Below are 23636 nucleotides of genomic sequence, written 5' to 3' on the forward strand. Positions count from 1 at the left end.
TAATGCTGAATATCACACAGCATTCCACTAAGCAAGATTGTCACTTTGCCTAAATTGTTTTCTGAAAATCTTATTGCACTTTACATCCCCATTATAATAGAGCTGTCACCATTGTGCATGCTTTGCCAAGCTCTGGTTATGTTGCTACTGCTTTGATTGGGGAAATGCCTAAAATAAGTGATTCTGCCCCCGCCCCGCCAGTTCTTCTGCTTATCTTCACTGAGTACTTGCCATGACATCAGCTGGCTGATTCCATTCCATTTATCCTCAGTCCACCCACTGAGAGGCATAAAACAGATGCTTTGTGATGCAAACTGCAGCTCAGCTTCTTGCGCATGTGCATAATAAAGGGAGAAGTTATACCTTCCCCATTACCTGTGATGCTAAAAAAAAAGACATTCTCATCAAGGAACAGAGGAGGAGTCAGCTGAGATTCCAAGATGTGCAGAGGATCCCAAGGTGAACAGTTTGTGAAACAAAAAAGTTTTATAGTGCTTTTCTTCTTTTTTGCCAAACTGCCTTCACCATCAGACTCTTAAAGGTAGGCATGCTTAGGAGCAGCCCTGGGCTGCCAGCTCCTCATCTGAACTTTATTTCTGTGACTTCATCCAGTGCTACAGCTTTAAATACCCCCTAGGTGGTAAGGACTCTACAGGTCTTGAGTTCAGCAGGGTGCTCCAGCCTGGGAGCCCACCTGCCTCTTGGTGTCACCACTGGACATCAGTCAGCATCTCAGATTCAACACATCCCAGGCTGGATCTCACATTTTCCTAGAGACTGGCCCCCCCTCCCCATTCTTCTTCACCTCTGTGCCCAAGGCCAGAATGGCTCCATTTCCTTCCTTGGCCCACATCCGGTCCAGCTACCAGCTAAACATCCACTTTCTGTCTTGGACTTGACCATGTCCATCTCCACTGACCCAAGCATTTCTCCCTTGGGATCCTGAAGTGGCCTCTCCACTGGTCTGCTCCCTTCTTACCCCATTTCACCCCATTCTCTGTCAAGTGCTTCCAGAATGTATCTTTATAAAACAACCATCCTTCTGAGAGGATGGAACGATGCTTTAGAACTAGGTGGATGTGATGGTTGCACGTCACTGTGAATGAACCAAATGCCACCACGTTGTATGTTACAGGAATTTTGTTAAATGTTAAAAAAAAAGTCTCAGAGCTAGATAACCAGTTGAGAATTTATCTTGCTTTTAGTGTGAGTGACACACAACGAAGGATAAAAATTAAAAAGAAAAAACCTATTCATGACTTTTGTCCACCCTGATGGATAAAAGGGAAACTCCTAAGGCCCTGTGAGGGACATGCCTGGCTCCTGGGCTCTCACCAGGTTGAGCAGGTCCTAAAAGCACACCCCTAGGATTCTCAGGAGATACAAGAGAAGGACTCTTCTCCAAGGTGTGGGCAGGGCTAGCGGACGGATCCAGGCTGGTGAGTGACTCCAGGCTGGTGAGTGACTCCAGAGCAGGAGAGAACAAGGTGGAGCCTGGAGACAGGGAGCCCAGGAAGGGAGCTGTAGCCATGGAGACCCCGAGACCCAGGGCCCTGAGTGAGCTGGGCCTGCAGCACCCCTGTACTCAATCTCTCTGGGCTCACTGACCTCTCTAGATCCCTCTGTTGGTTAAAACTCACTGCAAGCAGAGTGCACCAGCCTGGGGGCCTACAGGAGCACACAGTGGAGAGCTTTCAGAAGAACAATGGGAGTCCTTACTGTAGACAGCGTTAGACACCATGATGCTGAAGATCGGACTTGGTGGGGACCTGAAAATCCAACGCCTTGAATGCCATCATTCTCCTATCTAGACACCAAGAATCAGAAGCCTAAGGATTTCCGTTTGATGGGACAGGCTGAATACTTATGCCTTGTTGTCTTCTTGGAGTCATAACCTCAACTATCCAGTGTTTGCTGAGAGTCTAGCCATAGCAGAGGCTGCAGTGAAGCATGCTTCCCACCAGCTGAGACACTCTGCAACTGCAGACCTCCTATTGTTTTCAAACTAGGATGTTCTGTCTGCTTGCTGGAACTTTTTTTTTTAATTAAGAAATTGGTTTATGAAAATAGATTTTCTCTTTTTTAATTTTTTTGTTCTTTTTAGTTATACATGACAGTAGAACTCATTTTGATAAAATGATGCAAGTATGGAATATATCTTATCTACTTAGGACCCCATTCTTGTGGATGTACACAATGGTGGGATTCATTTAGGTATTTTCCTATAGGAAAATTGGTCAGATTCATCTCCCTGTCTTTTCCTATCACTCCTCCCTTCCCTTTATTCCTCTTTGTCTGATACACTGAACTTCTCTTCTCCCTACCCTCCTTATTGTGGTCTACCTTCCACATATCAACAAACACATCCGACCTTTGGTTTGGGGAGACTGGCTTATTTCACTTGGCATGATAGTCTGCAGCTCCAACCATTTACTGGCAAATGTCATAAAGTTATTCTTGTCTGTGGCTGAGTGATATTCTATTGTGCATATATACCATGGTTTCTTTATCCATTCATCTGTCGAAGGGCACCTACGCTAGCCAACTGAGCTGTTGTGAATTATGCTTCTATGAACACTGATGGATCTTAGCAAGCCCTTTTAACTCCCAGGTCTTGATAGAGCCTGAGGCCAGTTTCCAAAGTGGCATCACTCTGCTCATGCCTCTGCCACCAACCTCCCGTCACTAGTGTGCTGAGGTCTGTTAGAGTAACCAGGATGAGATCGGCTACTCTGAAAAGCAACAGTCGCACCTCCCAACCTCCACTCCCATGCCACATAGATAGAGCTGGAGACTGGGCAGGTGTCTTTCTGAATTTCCCCATGACAGGGAGGAAGATCGTGTATAAGTAATAGGTATCCATTTGATTATTGAGAGCTGTGGTGTTTTTTTTTTTTAAGTTTTATTGATTTTATTTTTTTAAATACCGACAGCAGAATGCATTACAATTCTTTTTACATATAGAGTTCAATTTTCTTGGGCTGGGGATGTGGCTCAAGCGGTAGCGCGCTCGCCTGGCATGCGTGCGGCCCGGGTTCGATCCTCAGCACCACATACCAACAAAGATGTTGTGTCCGCCGAGAACTAAAAAATAAATATTAAAAACTCTCTCTCTCTCTCTCTCTCTCTCTCTCTCTCTCTCTCTCTCTCTCTCTCTCTCCCCCCTCTCACTCTCTCTTTAAAAAAAAAAATAGAGTTCAATTTTCCATATCTTTGTATATAGAGTATGTTTACACCAATCCATACCTTTTCACATGTACTTTGTTTTTTTTGCATTACAATTCTTATTACACATATATACCACAATTTTTCATATCTCTATTTGTTTTTTTTATTGTTGGTCGTTCAAAACATTACATAGTTCTTGATATATCATATTTCACAGTTTGATTCAAGTGGGTTATGAACTCCCATTTTTACCCCGTATACAGATTGCTGAATCACATCATTTACACTTCCATTGATTTACACATTGCCATTCTAGTGTCTGTTGTATTCTACTGCCTTTCCTATCCTCTACTATCCCCCCTCCCCTCCCCTCCCCTCTTTTCTCTCTACCCCCTCTACTGTAAATCATTTCTTCCACTTGTATTATTCTTCCCTTACCCCTCACTTCCTCTTGTATGTAATTTTGTATAACCCTGAGGATCACCTTCCATTTCCATGCAATTTAGAGCTGTGGTGTTTTAACTCAACATTTTAGTTGGCACCTACTCTAGAGTTCGGCTGTAGACATTGAGACTAATACCCGTTACCCCTTCATAGCTGTAAGCCTTTGCTCTCTCTCCACCTGAATCTCCCTCTCCCCCTTTCCCTGGCTAACTCTGCTTATCCCTACAGGGCAACCCAGGTTTCACCCTGTCCTGGGACTTTCTTTTATATCCTCCCATGGAGATCTGCATTACCTGTATTTCCATGGCATGCCATCTCTGACAGTTTATGAATTTTATCATATACAGCCCTATATGCTAAACTTCATTTTTCACTGGGCATATGTGCTTGCTCTTTATCTCCTCAGGTGGGTTCTGCTTCATTTACTACATATTCCCCACAGTGACTAGCAATACCTTGCTTTGGCATGTATTCACAGAATACCTGCTAAATAATTAAAACTTTAAGAAATGGCATGAGGAATCAGAAGTGTCCCCAAATTTCTGATTTGGGCAGTGGATTTTCTTGCAGAATCTGAGAGGGAAGATAATATGTTTGGAGGAAAATTTGCAATGACAAGTGGTCACGATTGGAGTTATGATGAGGAAACTCAGAAATATGAAGTCGAGGGTGATAAGTAGAGACTGTAGCTGAGTCTTGGTGATCTCAGCTTCTATCATCATACAGTTTCCATGAAATGACCTCTGAATAGAGTGTCTCCAAGTGGAAGTGTTGTTTGAAATGTGTTTATGTCCCAGCTCCACCTCTCTTGCTTGTTAGCTGTCCTTGAGAGACTTTTGTAAACTCTTCAATCTCTAATTGTGAATCTACAAACAAAACTTCCAGCAATAGCTCTCCCCTAGGGTTGGGGTCAAGATTTATAAAATAGTCTAAGTGACATGGTCATGAGTCAGTGAACAAGGCCTTATTTTTATCAAGGGTATTGTGACAGAGCCAGTGTCAGACAGTTTTGATTTTACTGAAAATGAGACCTAGTTTTGAAGTAGATGGAGGGAGGATTTACCTTTAAAGTTACTCCTCATCTCAACCTGGTGTCTGTTCAGTTTTTCCCATGGAAGATTGTAGCTGTTTTTGTTTTTTGTTCTTTGTCTTTTCTTTTCTTTCAGTAGAGGTAAGCATAATTGGATGCTTGCAAGAAAAAATATTTGTAAAAGTAGTTTCAAAACTGAATGTTCTTTATTCTGTAGACTCAAATGACTTCTTGAGTTTCTCCAGCTACATGACCTGAGGCTAAAAAGAAACTGGCAAAAGATGAAAAGCAGAACATTCTCTTGTGTTCATGTATTCTGCTTCAAAGGATCGAAAACCACATCACCTCTCTCCAATTTCAAGTAGCAAATGTATGTGCCTGACATTTGTCAGATTGTTCATATGCATCATAGTCAAACTCTCATCTGACCTTCATTTTCACCTACAAGCTGAATGACTTTCAACAAGTGACAGTTTCTCTGTGTCTTAGTTTCCTCATCTGTCAAAGGGAGATGGTTGAAAGTTTGCTTGAGTCAATATGTGCAAGGTACTTAGCAAAGACCCTAGTGCCTAATATGAACTCAAAAATGTGAAGTATTGGGGGGAGATTTTAAATATTATTTCAATGTGATCATCTCTAGGACACCTGTTTCAGTTGTCCTCTGTGATAATCTGAGATTCATTCATTTGATTATTCTCCCGTTCGATGAGCACATCTTGAAAACCTAGTGATAACTAAACTTTCTTTAATCTGGACTATGTGAGGGCTGAAATGCAAATCTGTCTTTGATTCCTAGCTGTTGCTCTTTTTGTTCTGCCTTCACACCTTCATTAAGACTGCGATTCTTCAAGAGCTGGAGGAACCAAAATACTCTTAAAAATGGTCCCAGTGCAGAAGAGTGTTTCCGGTGTCCTCTTTCTAAGGGTAGATTGGTTCATTTTTCATTACCATATCAAAGCACAAAGCTCAGTAACTTCATAAAGAAAAAAGGCTAAGTTAGCTCACAGTTCTGGAAGCCAATAGTTCAAAATCAGGTGTCCCCATTTGTTGGGCCTCTGGGGAGCGCCTCACCATGAATGGCTCATGGTAGAAGTGCACTGGGAGCAAGAGGTTGCAGGAGGAGAAAACAAGAGAGGTGTGATCAGTCTCCCACGCCCTAAGGGTTGCTGATTTGGGCAGTGGATTTTCTTGCAGAAGAAAAGGCCTCTCCCTTGAAAGGTCCCACCCCACACTGAGGACTAAGCCATCAACACCTTGAACCTTTGGGAAACAAACCACATCTAAACCAGAGTACAGACTTGTAGCTAAGAAAGCTCTAATGAATTCACGTGAAGTTCTTATATTGGCATCAAAAAGACCAATGAGGTGGGTGTGCTATATATAACATAGAAAATTCTCAAGGTGGCGGACATTTCATTTTTTGAATAAGGCTATATCATTTCCCATGTTCTTCCTCACTCTAGCCCTAGAGACCTGGTGTGGCAACCTGGGCCCTTCAGAGGTTGGGAGCAGGGGTTGCTGCGTGACCTCTGAGTGACAGCACTTACTCCAACTGCACACAGCTTAACACACGTTATCTCACACCCAAAGAAGGCCTCAAATTTATGGTTAATGGAGCCCCTGCACTTTCAGGAATTCTCCAGGGCTGTATATTTACCAAAGATGAAGTACTTTACGTGGCTTATCATCTGTTCTAAAGGCCAGCAGGAAAAAAATTCTCCTGATCAACAGAACCGCTTATTAGACTTACTACCAGAAAGGCCACTGCTCTCTCAGAAAGAACCAGACTCAAAGGGCGGTAAGTGCCCAGTGTCTGGCTCCTGGCTGGATGGCCATAGGTGGTGTCCAAGCTGGGGAGCCACAGTATGCCGAGTGGTGCCACAGAGAGGGGAGAGGGTCTTGAAATGTGTCCTGATGAGCAAACTCCTGCTTTGGAGCGACCAGCTGTTTCCTTCATGTTCCAAACGTCCATGCTTGAGATTTCATCTGGCAGCAGGTTACTTTAAAAGAGACAAACTTAAGTTACTTTATTTAACTTATATAATTCTAGAGCACAAAACTACCAAGAAATACAACCAAAGTATATGTGTGTGTATATTTGTATATACATATTAAAAACACTTGAATCAACACATATATGAATTCAGTGATTACCAGTTAAAAGGATGTACGTAATCTTTGACAGCTGTAACTTTTAGGAAGAGAGTGCCCGGACTGCTTTCCTGGGGTAACAAAGCAGTTTGGGGGTATTTTTTCCTGAGTCCCGACAGACCCAAGGTCATTGAGGGAGACTACAGTTTAAGCAAACCTAATTTTACATCCTAACCACTGAACTCTTGGGAATTGAGAAATACCGAATCCTATGGTTCATTTATAAAATGCTGTGATCAGAGGTGAACTTGTGACTTTGTCACAGATGGCCGCTGTCAGATAATAGCACCCAAATTATTTTCAAATACAACTACTTAAGACAAAAACAAATCAATTAGAACCTACCATGGGAAGAGCTTTCTCCTTCTCAGTATCTGCATTGCTTTGTCCCAAATTGAAGATAAGCATTGTTTTCCATGAGTGGAATCTAGTCTGTTACCCCCTTTATTATAAAAATGTGATGGAAGAATTCTAAAGAAACTAGGATGTGCTTATGCCAACTTAAACTAGAGAGATCCTAGATGTAGGTGAGTTTTAAATATTTGAATATTTATTTAGGAAAAAAAAGTTGCTTAAAGTCTTCTCTCTGTAAAATTACTTCCTTTTAAATTTAATTCGAGCTGTTAAAACCACATTGAAGATAATTTTAAAAACTACTAATCAAAACTTTAGATAAGGATGGGCCTCTTGCTTATATTAATAATTACACAAACTTGGTGTAAACTTTTAAGAAATGCTGTTGGTGCAGAAATTTGAATCTAAAAGTGTTGCTGAGATTCATTTTGGCTTTGGAACAAGACAGCTTCAATATTGATGGCTGTATCTGTTCTCAAACTTGCTTTAGAACCTTGGCAATTAAAATATCTCATGGGAACCAGGTAGATTTATTCAGCTTAAACCAGATTTTGCCTGCTGTGAAACAGCAAAGGTCTGAATTGCTTTCAGATGTAAAGATGAGCAGTTCACTCTCAGCCTTCTGCAGTTAACCACATTCTATATATATTTTTTAAGTAAGTAAGAATAATACTACTGAAATCTTAGCATTTGTGTACATGTTACTATTTAAAATCAATTCTGTCTGTGAACCAGAAGCCTGTGTGTCAATAGTAGGATGTGGATTAGTTGTGGATGCTGACAGTCTAGGTCTTCCCAGTCCTTCCCTCCACTACCAGCCCAATCCTCCTTTCATCTCCTCACTGTCTCTCTAGACCCTCAGCTCATCATGTCTGAGTTGAAATTTGAAGAGGCTTTAGCCGTCCTGATCCCCACTGCAGAGGCCACCAGCTTCCTCCATGGGAATATTAAGGAGGAGAACAGAGGACATTTTTTTTCTGGTTAACCAACCCCTGGGACTCCTAAAAGAAAGCTTGAGGAGTATTGCCCTAAGGAATCCCTGAGATTAGAACAACATTTTGGTATCAGCTTTAACACACTCAAGGTAAATGTTTCTATTTAAAACGAAACTTGCAACAGTGTTGTGTGCGTGACTCTTTTCCACCAGAAGGACGCTCAAGACAATCTCAACTCACAGCCCTACCCTGAGGGTCTCTGCTTCTCAGGGACCTGCACCCAAATACTCATGGACACGGGAGGTGCTGTGCACCCCAAGGCAGCATGAGTTCAGGGCTCCTAGGTTTTGATCCACAGCCCTCCACCCACTTACGGGCTAAATATACAAATGAGGGGGGAATGGTAAAAATTTAGGATGGGTTCCCCTGTAACCCCTTCCCACCACCCTAACTAGGCCTAACTGACTTTTTAAAAATACTTTTTTAGTTGTTGATAGATTTTTATTTTATTTATTGATATTCAGTGCTGCAAATCAGACCCAGTGCCTCACACATGCTAGGCAAGTGCTCTACCACTGAGCCACGACCCCAGCCCCTAACTGACTTTTTTATGTGATGAGATTTTCAGCCCCCATTTATCTCTTTCTTTCTCCTTTCCCAGGGTCACAAACCGTCTTTCTCAAAATATGATAAATGATAAGTTTGCTTAAAAATACATTAATTTTTCATTAACTGATTGATTTAAAATAAACTTTCTTAACATTTTAAAAATGAGTTAAGGGCAGGGGTTGTGGCTCAGTGGTACAGCACTTACCTAGCACATGTGAGGCACTGGGTTTGATTCTCAGCACCGCATATAAACAAACAAATAAAATAAAGGTCCATCGACAACTTAAAAAAAATAAAAATAAATTAAGCCCAACTATCTCTGGATTTGGGGTTGAGCCTCGTGGATCTGGGGATTGTGATTTAGGTATATCAAATGAACAGAAATAGCAGAAAACAAATAAGGAACCATAATAAAGTCTTGCATGACCACGAGGCAATATTTGATTTTTCTTGTAATTTAAGACTTGCTATTATTAAAGTATTTTTGTTAATTTTTTTACTAAGATAGTCATCATCTCCTTTAGGAAAAAGAAACCACAGTCACCCTCTACTGAGACAAAATAAAGGATCAAATGAAAGTAATTAAGATTTTATTAAAGAAATTTTAATAAACCAATTACTGCTCATGAATATGGATAATCTCAAGGAAAAGAGCCATCCTCTGCCTGAAACAAAAATAAACTATCTGTTAGGTATATTTATTATACATAATTAGTTATTTAAATGTCTCCTTAACTAAACTTACTGTCAGAATTATATTTGGAACAGTAATCTTTTACACAGAGAGAAACTGTCAAGTGTGAGGAATGAGCAGAGAGATGCTATAAAACAATTTTATTACAGATTATAATCTAGAAGAAATTAGCATATCTTCTTCAGGTAAATGAAAATTTGTGGGTGACCATCCACCAAACTACTACATTTTAAGTTTATCTTCAGATAAAAATAAGTGGAGACACTTGTTGTGAATGAAGACTGCTCAATTCAGTCTATTTAACAGTTTTTCCATGAGTTGAAAGGGTAGTATTACTTTGCCTAATTTAGAATTATCAGGGAGTTCATGTAAGGAAATTACCCAAATGAAGCACTGGAGATAAGCCTTCCAATGCTAAATGAATCGGTGTTTTTCAGAGATATAAAGTTTTCTCTGCAGGTTAAAAATAGAATTTCTATAGATTCACAATATATAATTCCACTTACGTGTATTTTTGAATTCTCTTTGGGGATTTATTGTTTGTAAAATGACATCTCACATTTGCTGTTTTATTCTCTCAAGTCATTATGTCATTTTTCTAGTACTGTGAGACTTGCCTGGAGTCCATGACATCTTTTAAAGGTCATAGCACAACATTATTCATTGCTATTTTACGTGGTTCCTATCTGGTAAGCTCCTGGATGCCAGGGCATAGTCCTTATGCTGGAGCTACTGTGTGAACACTGAGTGTGTTCTCTGTGTTATGTACACTCAGAAAGCATCTGCTCCTAGCTAGTGATGAGGACCTTGCTGTGGGAAAGAGTAGCAACTAATAGCAGAAAATCAACAAGTAATGAAAAATATGAGCTGGACACAAGGGCTCTGCTGAAAATCAAAGCCAGACACTGAGACAGACAGGAGCAGCCAGTTTTGGTAGTTCTGGCTACCAAGGGTCTGTATAAAAATAGATATAAGTGGAATTCTATCCCTTGAATCTACAGAAATTCTATTTTTAGCCATAAAGGTAGCCACCATTGATTCAGAATGCAGCAGCAGCAGGTTGGAGGGCTCGTAGTGCAAGTGAGCATGTGTGCTGGAGGAGAGGACCGTGACTAAGGCATAATGACGAGACCTGCTGCCACACCCGCTCCCAGGCTAGGGAGTTGAATTTTGTTCACTGATGCTCCACTCTGTGTCTAATAGAACCTGGCATGTGGCAGGTGCTGGATATGTATGGAGAGGTAAATAAATGATCAAAGAATCTGGTTCACCATGAACTTAGAGGCGTAGGGAAAAGCTACCACAAGAAGTTTAATTTCGGGCTGGGGATGTGGCTCAAGCGGTAGCACACTTGCCTGGCATGCGTGCGGCCCGGGTTCGATCCTAAGCACCACATACCAACAAAGATGTTGTGTCCGCCGAGAACTAAAAAATAAATATTAAAAAAAAAATTCTCTCTCTCTCTCTCTCTCTCTCCCTCTCTCTCCCTCTCCCTCTCCCTCTCCCTCCTCTCTCACTCTCTCTTAAAAAAAAAGAAGTTTAATTTCATTCTAAATATACCAACAGTTTTAGGGAGACTTATGTTAGCCTGACTGGTGGCTCTCCAAAGATGTCCACATACTAATTTCCAGACCCTGCAGATGCTGCTTTACATGGTATGATTGAATTAGGCTCTTTGCAGAATTTGATTCAATTTGGGGTCTTGAGACTATCCTGGGTTATCCAGGTAGGCTCACTAGCAGCACAAGAGGGCTCATGAGAGGGCGGCAGGAGTTTCGAGTCAGAGAAGGAGATGTGATGATGGAAGCCATGTCACATGGATGCCAGACCTGGAGCCAAGGCAGCAGGCAGCCTCCAGCAGTGTGGTTAGGTGGGCCTCTCCAAAGGTGCACCCTGCCAACCCAGGCTGGAAATAAATAGCTGTGTCCTTTCAGCCACCATGTGTTAATTTGTCAAAGCACTAATAGGAAACTAAGGCAGACATTCCAAACTAAAAAAAAAAAAACTGCTTAGCCTTTTAATAAGTCCTGCACATGATGAATGGTACGGGTTTAAAAAGCTAAATATTTATCATTTAAATTAAAGTGAATTTAAGAGGCTGGGGATGTGGCTCAAGCGGTAGCGCGCTTGCCTGCCATGCATGCAGCCCAGGTTCGATCCTCAGCACCACATACAAACAAAGATGTTGTGTCTGCCAAAAAACTAAGAAATAAATATTAAAAATATTCTCTCTCTCTCTCTCTCTCTCTCTCTCTCTCTCTCTCTCTCTCTTTCTCTCTCTCTCTCTTTAAAATAAAATAAAATAAAATGAATTTAAAATTTACTTACAAACTTCAGCAGGATCCTTCTTCCTGTATCTTTTATGTTCTCACAATGGAACTTAGGAATAGGAGAGAGGAGTTGAAACTTGAAAAAGATGCTCAAAGCTAAAAGGCGGGGGGATGAACCCACCGGACAGAGGGAATGGAAAAGGAAGAGAGGGAGGTGAACAGAACAGGAGTCCAGGGACAGCCAGTTTGGCTAGTTCTGGCTCAGGGTCTCATGAGGTTGAAGTCATTTGTCTGAAGGTTCAGGAGGGGCTGGAGGGCCCTCTTCAAAATCATGCACTTATGTGGCTGTAGGCTTCCCCACAGTGGCCTCTCCATAGGGCTGCTGAGGTTCCTGTGGCTGCACCTGGCTTCTCCTAAAAACAGGCAATTTCTGAGACAGAACTTGGAGGAATCCACAGTACCTTTTAAAATAATCCCAAGTATTTCCACCATTTTCTGTTGGTCAGTAATGAGTAACTAAATTCAGTCCTCTCAGAAGCACTGGGCTCCATCATTTGAAGGGAATGTCAGGAAATTTATAGACATATCCTAAACCACTATGGAAGAAATCCGGGAGGGGTGAATACAAATCTGAGCAAAACACCATTTTCCATTTGTTCAGAGAGGATGACTAATTATATCCAATGTCTTCTATTAGTCCCTCTCCCTCCAGCTTTGTGTGTGTGTATGTGTGTGTGTGTGTGTGTGTGTGTGTGTGTGTGTGTGTGTATTTACAGGATTGATGTGGAGCTCCCTCATGCTCCCGGTGACATATCCACCTTTATCTTAATTGTCCACAGAGACTACTGCTTCTACTCTTAAGATTGTTTCTGTGTCTAGATATCAAAATTTCAAATGGTGCCTGTTGAATTCCACCAAAAGGAATTTGGCAGTATTATATCTACTTAGCCCACTCTTCATATGAAGATGAGAAATTTCTCCCTGATGGAGACTCTGCTGTTGTAATAAGCTCAGCAGGCACCTGTGGTTGACTGCAGACATGCATTAAGGTTCAGAGACATGGTCAAGTACTCAGTTCATTGGAATATGACTCACAGATGAATCCAGCCTGGAATGATTGTGAACTAAGTCTGAATTATACTGCAATTAATGAGAAACCTAAGGGAGATAAAGATACCTCAAATTGTGTCTTTTTTATCCTCTTCTTGTCAAATATGAAATTGGGTTTTTAATTTTTCTTTTATTTTCCCTCCTTCTTACTATTCATTAGAAAACTAAAAATAATTATCATAAAATTACTTTGAAAGAAAATATTTAATCCTTGATTTTCTGCATAAAGTTTGTTTCATGTAACATGATGGATGTTCTCTAGTTCCATCCATTTACTGGGAAATGCCGTTTCATTCTTCTTAATGGCTGAGTAACTCCCTCATTTATATGTACCACATCTTCTGTATCCATTCATCTGTTGACGGGCATCTGAGCTGGTTCCATAACTTGCCTATTGTGAACTGCGCTGCTACAAACATTCGTGTGGCAGGATCACTATGACATGCTGATTTTAGTGCTCCTGAAATCTAGACCAAAATAAGGTGGGGGAAGGAGGTAATCTCATGAAAATAGGAGAGAGGTCAGTGGAGTAGGGAAGGGGATTGAGGAGGGGGGAGAAGGGACAGGAAGCTGGAGGAACAAAGGAATCAAATTGACCAAACTAGCCTATGTGCATATATGAATATACCATAGTGAGTCTCATTTTGATGTGTCTTTATAATGTACTTATTTTTAAAAGCTATAAATAAAATAAGAATTTATTTGGATTGGTTTAAACACATTCATGTTCAAATGCAAATTTTTTCCTTTATATTTAGTTTTTGGAGGAATTGTATTTTATGAAAGAACATATCACCCATATTTTAAAGCATTTATTCCTAAACCTCAATTTTCATGTCTTAGTATTTCTGAATCAGGATTTAAGAATGAGAATATTTCAAGTTATGTTTCCATGTCCTTGCATTGAAGGAACGTACACAAATGCTTTAACATGACATTCTTAAAAGATACTTTCAAACACAATAGTAGCTACTAATTTACTTCTCTTTAATGTGCTTTTAGCTACTCTGTAATGTGCTTTTTAAAAAACAGAAAAAAATCAATTATTTGTACCCTAAAAATATTTTTCAAGACTGCAAATGAATGAATAGAATCATTTTTATTATTTTGATGATCAAAGTTTGTAAAACATTTAGTAGATAAATGAATAGCTTCATGCTCTATTTTCAAAACGACAAATGCATCTACTAATATTCCTGGTATTTCAAAGTAGTCCAAATCATGAAGTATTTTGGGCACCTTCTCTACACCCTTGAGCACCTTTGTCCACTCACGGAAGGACGCTGATGGCAGTTCAAGCATGCTCACAGAGCCCTCGGAGGGTGGTGGATGAGCTGAGAAGGGTTGGACAGCTTTTCTGTGAAGGGCCAGGTAGTGTATTTACTGGGCTTTGTGGACCACACAGTCTCTGTCACAAATAATGAACTCTCCCTCTGAGGACAAAAGCAAACAGAAGATACACAAATTAACAGACACAGCCGTGTTACAAAAATACTTTATTTACCCAAACAGGCAGTCCAGATTTGCCCTCCAGGTAACCCTGGGCCTTATGGGACTGATTCATGGACCACAGGCACCAAAACCATTTCATCTCTGTTGTATTCACTTAAATGAAGTTCCCAGTAAATGTTTCTTCTAAAGACAGTTAAAGGGGTTTGTCTCTGCAGTCATGTTTTTATAGAACTTTATAGTCACGGCGATAGTTGCTTAATTAATGATTCACAGTCACATTTGTATTGCTGGTTGGTTCCACATGTGTAAGGAACTAATAAAAAATTCAGAATGAAGTTCATTCTATATATTCTATTCATCAGATGGTGGGTAAAACGAAATCTCATCCGGTTAAAATAGATTGAGAGTTTGTTAAAGCCGGAAGTCATTTTTCTAAAGACAGCTACAGTGTTTGATCCCCGTCTCTGCAGTGCTGATGCCTGTTTAGGATGCAGGAGCAAAAGGCTTTCATCAGTAGGGGAGCAGAATAGTGTACTGTTTCTTTTTCCTTTATGTGAACTATTCTGAGCAAAAAATAGAACCATTATTTTAAAAGCATTTTCAAATGATGTCATAACCTGCAATGCCCATGGGCCAGTTCCAGAATTAGTCTCATTTTAGAAAACATGTATCTAAAAACCTAAAACGTTCCACATGTCTGCAATTTTTCTTTTCCCTGCCCACCTTAATTACTGCTCCTCTCTGCCCACGGCAGGCAGGCCCTGCATGCTCCCTGTGTCACCATTTAAGAAAGAACATTCTAGAGGTCCTTCATGAGCTTGCTTCCAGAGAAAAACTGACAAAGCTGTCACAGTGACACCATGTTCAAGCTGCTCCACGTGCTAATTGCCATCAGTCTCCTGCTGAAGTCTCAGGTGTCCCTTTAATGGCAGCTGCTGGTGTGTAGAAGCTGGGGGACTGAGGTCAGCCACACAGGCAGGCTGAGGTGCTGGGTAAAACAAAGACCTCCAGACTATTCTGAATAACTTCCACACGTCTTTGGTCTTGGATTCAAGTTGGAAGCTTGGGTCCATCATATTAGAAGTTCACTCCAGCCCTCTGGAGTTAGTTGTTCTTCACGATGAGACAGAGACAGTCATGTCCCGGTTCTGCTCACCTGTCTTTCACAGCACGCTTCTAGAAGGTTCCAATGGGTGCTCTAGAATTAGGATCAGGCTCTAAGACGCACCCCCACACGCTGCCTCACTCCTTCCTGCCGGTGCCTTTCACTCCAGAGAGGAAAACACTGTGAGATGAGAAAGACTGTTAGCCACCAACTCTCTCCTTATGTGTCTCTTGCAGGAGTCCTGTGGAACCTCTCGTCGTGTGATGCACTCAAAATGCCAATCATCCAGGACGCCCTGGCAGTATTGACCAACGCAGTGATTATCCCCCACTCAGGCTGGGAAAATTCACCTCTTCAGGATGATCGGAAAATTCAGCTGCATTCATCACAGGTGCTGCGCAATGCCACTGGGTGCCTAAGGTCAGTCCCGCGGCACAAGGGCCTGCTCCTGCCATCTTCCCTGGGTCCTCCTGGGTCAGGCATTCTTCCTTGTAGCTTTCGCTGCTACCTTCCTAAGGGTCGGATTGTTCTGCAAAGATGAGTGTTGATGTGGCAGTGCAGTATAAGAAGCTAACCAAAGTTTTTAATCCTGCACTGAACTGGTGTAGGCATCTTCCACTGCCCTGTACCTACCACTACCTGTGTCTGACTTATTTAACATAATTTTTTTCAGTCTAGGGCCCCAAACATATATTTTAACTAACCAAATATAAGTCACTTTAATTGAAAACAATAGTTTTGGGTCATTTGATGTAATATCATGCACGTAGAATAACCAGACAGGCCAGTTGCTTGGGGAGTCGACAACAGATGTGCAAGGACCTACTTAACTATCACCAGTAGCTGGTTTTGTTTCTGTTTTTCAGTTCTCTGTGTGACTGTGCAAGTCTGTGGTTCTTAGAAAGCGCTGTTTCATAAGGCCTGTTGTGTTAAATGCTTTTTTAAATAATAGAAGTTGTAAATATGGGGTAATTCTCTCCCAAAGCATTTTTACAAAATCATCCCCCAGAAATCTATTGAGACTTCTTAGAGCCTCTTTATGCCTTGTTTAATTTTGACTCTTAGGAAAGAAAGTAATAATCAAGATACAGTCATAAACTCTGGAACCTGAGCTCCCAAGGATGTTGCATTTTGCGTCAAAGCTGGAAATCTCCCCAGGATGAGGTTAATCACGGGATGGGGGCCAGGAGGGGGTGATTAAAAGCACCTAGTCAAATAATCTGAATTTCAAGACTAAAACGTACAGAGTTGCTTTCGCTGGGCTGGTGCAAAGCTGCCATTTCTCTTAACACTTATTCGGTTTCTAGGTATAAAAACTTGTCTCTGCCAAGCAGGAATGAAATCACCTCAGTGACATTAATAATCGTCATGTCATGAATATTCATAATAACACTCTCAGTCTAGACTTGAGAGGGGCCTCTGTGTGAATGTGTATGCAGAATGTGAGATAAAGAGACAGGCTCCATGCGTATCTCCACACATTCACAGCACTGGGGACCCTCTGACAATTTTGCTTTTCTTCCAGGTCACAAATTCTTGAATTTTTGACATGGGTAGTCTCTAATGTAAGCCAAATTTACAGTTTTCCAAAATAGCTCCATTGTGGCATTAATTTTATGACTTCTTCAATTGTTACCCTTCAGAAACCTCTTGTCTCACCAGGAGAAACGTAACTCTTCCAAAGCTCAAGCTGCAGGCATCCCCACTTTTCAGCCTGATCTTTCTAGATCAGTTATTTCCACTTACTATGTATGATTAGTTTTTTTCTTCCCTGCTGCCACCGACTTACCAAGCCTGTCATGGTTCCTAACGACGTCAGTGTCTCAGACTCAATGGCAGAAGAGTAAAGAGCTACTTAGCTCTATCTGTTGAAATCTGAGTACTACAGGAGCATGAATGTATCTTCTTGATGTCTGACTGAAGGCTTGGGGTGCTGCCATTAAGAGCATACACGTGTAGCACTGTGATGAAAAAGTAGCTGAAGAAGCTCGACTGGTGCATGACAAGGGCCCCCTTTGTAAACCCTTGGCTGAAGGTGAGGTGAGAACAAGGGTAGGTCAGGCTCAGGGGACTCTCCATCCTTCTCTGCTCACTCAGAGCTTCGGCTTTTGCTGCTGGCTAGAAGTGGTAGCAACACAGGAAGCACGAGAAGAGAGCATTTGGTTTGGAAAGAGTTTGTTGTAGCCAGAGCAGGTTTCCTTAGCCAAGATGCAACCAGGGCTTGTGATTTCCCATGTTTCTGGGTTTATCAGGTGAGTGACAAACCAAAACTCATCAAAATCAGTGAAACTTTACCTTCTCCCTTAATTCATTAAACTTCCATCCTCCTACAAAAAGCAGTATGATTTCACCTCTCTCATTTGTCTTTGTTTTTTGTTGTTGTTGTGTGTTTGGGTACAGGGGATTGAACCCAGGGTGCTTACCCACTGAGCTACATCCACAGACCTATTTTGATATTTTATTAGAGACAGAGTCTTGATGAGTTGCGTAGGGGCTCTCTCAGTTGCTGAGGCTGGCTTTGAACCTGGATCCTCCTGCCTCAGCCTCCCGAGCCACTGGGATCACAGGTGTGCATCACCATGCCTGGGGCTCCTCTCTTGTTTGAATGTGTTTATGAATCATCTCACATTGATGATCAGGTTTGACTGGGAGAGGAAGAAAGCAGCCCTGGAGGAGGCCAAAATTAAGTTATCAAAGTGTGAGTGGAGGTAAAGTTTCAAGGAATTTGTTTTCCTATTTATTGAGAAATAATGTTGACAATATACCCAAATGGGTGCAAATGCCTACATCATGATAGAAGATTTTAGGTTTTAGTATGAGTTTATTTACATTCTTGCTTTTTCTAGAAACTCCTAGATCTTTTATTCACATTTTTTTAAAAAAAAATCTTCCTAGGCTGCTTTTGCTTACAGTAGTTTTATCTTGTAAGCATTTGCTGAAAACTTAGTATGTGCCTTGGGAACCAGGCAGGAGACAAGTGGTCAACACAGCAGCTCCTGCACTTTAAAAACTCGTGCCTAGTGGAAGAAGGGGCCATCCATACAGTCAGCCCGGAGGTGGTGTCCTACTCTCAGGCTGACGCCACGGTTAGGGTAGCACAGGAGGAAAACTGCCACGGGAGTCACGAACTCAGCCAGGTGTGGGCAAAAATGACCTCGAGGATCAGGTGACATTGGGCCAGGCATGGAGAGGACTGCCCCAGTGGGTGCAAGGGAAAGCATCATGGCCAGAAAGAGCAGCTGGCATGGTCTGGCACAGCCCTGGGAGAAATCTAGGAATTCCGAGGTGCATTGTCCATAGAGATTAGACCCTTAAGTCAACCTTCAAAGATTCTTATTATTTATAGAATCTCTGCCTTCAAGGACCTGAAAGTTGTGATCCAAATATAGTCAAGCCACCTCTTAGGTGGCCTCTGCTTGGCCAACATCCCTCTTGCCTTAAAAGGCCAATGGCTTTCTTCCTCTCCCCAGTTCCTTCCTTTCCATTTCCCTACACTAAGGCCTTGCTGTGGTCTGGATTGACTTGTCCACCAGGGTTGCTGTGCTCAGTGCTCAGTGTGGTGAGGAGGAGAGATGGTGGGGCCTTTCAGAGATGGAGTCTGGTGGGAAGGGATTGATGGGGTGGGGGGCACCTGGTTAGTTCCTTTGAGACAGATTGTTGTTAAAAGACTGATCCTGGTCCATGAATCTCTGTGGCTTCTCGTTTTGCCACATGATCTCTCCCATACACACTCCTGCTTTTGTAGTATTACTGCCAGGAGGCCCTGACCAGAGCTGAACAGATGGGGCTGGCCAGTCCTGGACTTGTAGTCTCCAAAACTCTGACCTAAATAACCCCACCCCCTTTTATAATAAAGTACCCAGAATCAATTCTTTGTTGTAATAACAGAAAACAGAATAAGACAGAATTTAAGTATAGAGTGGCAAGTGGCTCGGACAGAGTTAGTCTCTTAGCCCAATCTTGAATCTTCATTTAGACAGTTATAGGTGCCTTTTCTTTTCTTTAAGATAAGGCTGTTTTTAAGGAATATCCTAGACAATGACATTGACATGATTTTTACAGTACTCAGACTCCTCCATCATTGGATAATGTCAAGATAAGTTGATATTTTGGGCTTGTTTCTGTTAACTATATATTCAGAAATGGATAAAGAAAGTGAAATATAAAAGAAAATAGAACTCTTCCCGGGATAGTATTTCCTAAGCCAGTGTAGCTTACCAGTCCAGTAGGAGCATATGGTAGAGAAGATCTATCACTTCACCATTAGAAATCATTACTCTTGATTTTTGTTCCTAAACAATTCATACGTGTTATGTCATCTTGGGTGAGAAGCCAAGGTTAAAGATTTAAGCAGTTGCTATAAAGAGATCACATTTTTATTGTTTTTCAGAAAGAAAATACAATTTTATGAATGCAAATTTCACTGCTCCTAAATGTCCAAAAAAAAAAAAAAATGCTCAGCAAAGGGAAATCTGAGTGAGAGAGATATGTCTGTGCCTCTGTCATATGGAGCTGAGAGGCTGATGTCATCCTGCCTTTATGGGCTCCAATCTCAGGAGACTGTGTCCACTGTCTTGTGCTGTCCCTTGGGCAATGGGCGTGGTCCAGCATCCGTGGCCGTGGCTCCAGACCCTGCCTGGGGAAGGAGCCAGCTTCAGGGTACCTTCTAGAGAGAGGAACCACTTGCTTCCGCCTTCCCTAAGCAGGCAGGGAACACCTTCGTGGAAAAGTCCTGGAATGTTGACACAGCAAAAACTTAAGCACATAGCAAATAGAGTCCTCTTCCATTTAAAATTCATTTTGGAGTAGGAAATGGATTTTTTTCTCAAGCAGATCTATTTGTTCCTGAAGTATCTATCTGTCACTGAGGAAAGAGGACAGAAATGAAAAAAAATTAATGTCTTACATTTTGTTGGAGAAGCAGGTTAATGAGAGTGATGGTGGCCAGCTTGTGGGAGGGAATGGGTTAGTGTTGTGAGATCAGGAGCAGGACGGGAAGGGCTTCATTCCCTACTGTGCCCCAACTCATGCTCGCCTTCCTCATTTCTTCCCCTTCTCTCATTGTGTCTTTTGCTCCAATTCTTCCTTGTTCAAGCTTTAATGTCTGATATTTTAAAATATGGTGTAGTGGTGCATGCCTGTAATCCCAGCAGCTCGTGAGGTTGAGGCAGGAGGATTGCAAGTTCAAAGCCAGTCTCAGTAACAGTGAGACACTAAGCAACTCAGTGAGACTCTGTCTCTAAATAAAATACAAAATAGGCCTGGGGATGTGTCTCAGGGGTTGACTGTCTATGGTATCCACCTCACCAAAATAAAAATAAAAATATGGTTCAAAATAAATGTAACAAATAGGTAACAAGACTGAAGACATATATATGAAGGATATAGCTGATCTTTTCTTCTTCATTTATGGTTAAGAATTCTTCTGGTGAAAGGACTTCAGATGGCCTGTCAGGCTGTGCAGGTCTTGAAATAGATTTAGTTTTGTACCCATGACTGTTTTGTTGCACACAGTGTAATCAGATATATCTGTTAACCTTTGGCCGGCACCAACATCACCTTCAACTGAAAACACGTATTGACCACCCCGTCTGAACACTGATGAGTGAGGTCAGATGGGTTCTGCCTCTGGACAAGTTCATGTCAGCTGAGGTCCGCGTGGTGAGCTGAAAATGTCCCTCCAAAATTCATGTCCACCCGTAACCTCAGCTTGTGACCTTATTTGGAAATAGGGCCTTTGGAGACATAGTTAATATCAGGTAGTACTTGTCCTTGTAAGAAGAGAAGAGCCACACAGTGAGATGTACAGGAGGAAGGGAGAAGTGAAGACAGAGGCAGAGGCTGGTGGGATGGAGTGGCAAGCCAAGGAGGCCAAGGATTGCTGAAGGCTTCCATAAATTAGGAAGAGGGATGGGATCCTCCCATTGGGCCTTCAGAGGCAACATGACCCCACCAACATCTTGATTCTGGAGTTCTAGACTCCAGAACTCTAAGGGAATACATTTCTGTTGCTCTCAACCATGGATTTCGTGATGCTTTGTATTGGCATCCCCAGGAAAGGAACACATCACTCCAGTAAGAAATGGAGAGACACCTACAAAACCAGGTAGTCACCTGTGGACACAGCACAGGGAGAAAAATGAGTAAATAACTCAGAGAAGAGACACAGCCTGTCCCCAAATAGTGCCCACACATGGGGACAAACAACCCAGACAGGGACCTGTGTTTCTGTACACAGGCCCTTCCCTTCCATGGCTCAGATACAAAACAAAGCAGCATTGTGAGCAGGACTGAGTTCTTCAAGCCCAGGTATGTTCACCTCAGCTGAAGAAGGTTTCATCCAACCTCCATTCAATAAGGGTCTCTCCACACTGTATCCAACTTCTGCATGTTCTGCTCTCACTGCTCTTATTCTCTGGACTTCGAGCCAGCTTCTCAAGGTGGCTTGGATTTATCTAACAGCCAGAAGTTATTCTGCGTCCTTACACAGGTAGCATGACATGATATAAGTGTCATTTCTGGAAGTAACTCCAGCAGCTGTGTACTGAATGAATGCTATCTGGACTTACTGTGAAACATGGCTGCATTTCCCACTGAAGATATCACAAATCAATACCCTAAAGATCCCTGTCGTGGCCATTATCATCATTTCAGAGTGAGCTGCAGGTAAAGCCTTGCTAGCATCCTCTTTTTCCTGTTAATCTAAGAGGCAGCTCAATAAGAGACTCGGATCTGCTTGGCTGTATAGCTGCACTGTATTTAGTCATGGGTACTTGGGACTTTATCTCCAGTCCGAGCATGTGCACAAGGCTGGGTTTGCTAGCTTCCCCAGCTCATTTCCTGGTGCCCCTGAGTCGTTTATTTATTTTTATTATTCTATTCCCACTTCAGCGTCTTGTCCTAAAGGACAACAATATACAACCCTAATTTTTTCCATCTATCTTTGTGTACACAAGAATGTTATTAAGCCATCAAAGGAGCTGCACTGTGCCTGTGCTTATGAGTATAATTAAACTCAGACCCTCAATTAGTCATTTTAACCCACATAATGGATGAGTGCTCAATCCCACATTGCCACTAATTCTAGAGTGACCTTGAGAAAACTCCATCATAAAGTAATGCTAATGATAATCACGGTCTAGCTGGAATGCTCCAAGGACATTTATTTTATCTGGTTTACTCTTGCATTAGCCATGACTAAGAAGGGGAAATAGTACTATTTTTGTGTTAAGGTCAGGTTATTGCCAGTGTTTCTCATCTATTCAAAAAGAGTCTTAAAAGTGCTTTTAAAGTGCTGTGTGATGAGCTGTGGACTGGCTTACCCTAGTCTCCACCAGGCCAAGGGTGGGTAGCTCTGCCTGGAGTGCTCTCTGTCCAGGGTCTCTGGAAGGGAAAGGACTTGGTCTCTGTGGTGCCAGAACAGAGGAGACACTCACCCCTTGCCCCATCCCTCCCCATCTCCCACCCTCTCTGTAAAGCAGAAGAGGTTCTTTATGGGCATTCTCCATGTTTAATATGATCTGTATACCTTGTTTTCTTGAGTTCAGACTCAACAGTGAAGGTCGTCTACTGTGGAGGGAACGGAATTCACTGGGGGCATGAGCAGGGGTCTTAAGAACTCATCCACCTGGTTGGCACCCACCAGAGCAGCCCCACTGGGGACAGGGCTTCCACCTTCCCAGCACGCCTAGCTCACTGACCCCAAGCCCAGCCGATAGGAGGTGGTGGTCTCTACTTGCATCAGGTTGCTCAGTTGACATGACAGAGTACCGAGGACAGGGTGGCTTGAGTAACAGAGATGTCTGCAAGGATGTGGAGGCCAGGAGTCTGAGTCATGTTCAGCAGGGTTGGTTCTCTGAGGTCCTTGTCCTTACCTGTAGCTTTCTAGATTCTCCCATGGCTTTCTTTCTGAGTATGTGTCCAAATTTTCTCTTCTTATAAGGATTCCAGTCAAGTTGAATTAAGACCATTGCTCAAGACTTCATAAATTGTTTCTTCTTTAAAGACCCAGTCTTCAAATACAGTCGCATTTTAAAGACTTCAGGTGAGGACCTCGAGTATGAATTTTAGGGAGATAAAATTCAGCCTGCAGCTCTCATAGTGGGTTTCCCTGTTTCTTTTCACTCTGGGAAATTTCATTTTAATAAATGAAACATTCTTATGGCAAGGTCACATTGACCAGTATGAAGCATATTTGATTCATGTGCAATATAAATAAAAATCATACTTATTCTCTAACTTTAAAAAAAGCTAATGTTATTAGTCTCTATTTCCAGATGGAAGTGATCGTAAAAGTAGTCTATAGAAAATGTTC

The 23636-nt window shown here is 42.0% G+C and overlaps 1 protein-coding gene across 2 annotated transcripts in view; it reads left to right on the forward strand.

Annotated features, from left to right (window-relative positions):
- CTNND2 (catenin delta 2) overlaps positions 1-23636 on the forward strand; it is a gene marked incomplete at its 5' end in the record, with an annotated part of 876397 nt that overhangs the window by 690937 nt on the left and 161824 nt on the right. For both annotated transcript variants that reach the window (XM_081303245.1, XM_081303246.1), the window contains one exon: positions 15559-15742. In XM_081303245.1, coding sequence (XP_081159371.1) covers positions 15559-15742 — 184 coding nt within the window. The remainder of the gene's footprint in view (positions 1-15558; positions 15743-23636) is intronic.

Source organism: Spermophilus citellus, assembly GCF_964194105.1.
Source record: "Spermophilus citellus genome assembly, chromosome: 1".
NCBI lineage: Eukaryota > Metazoa > Chordata > Mammalia > Rodentia > Sciuridae > Spermophilus > Spermophilus citellus.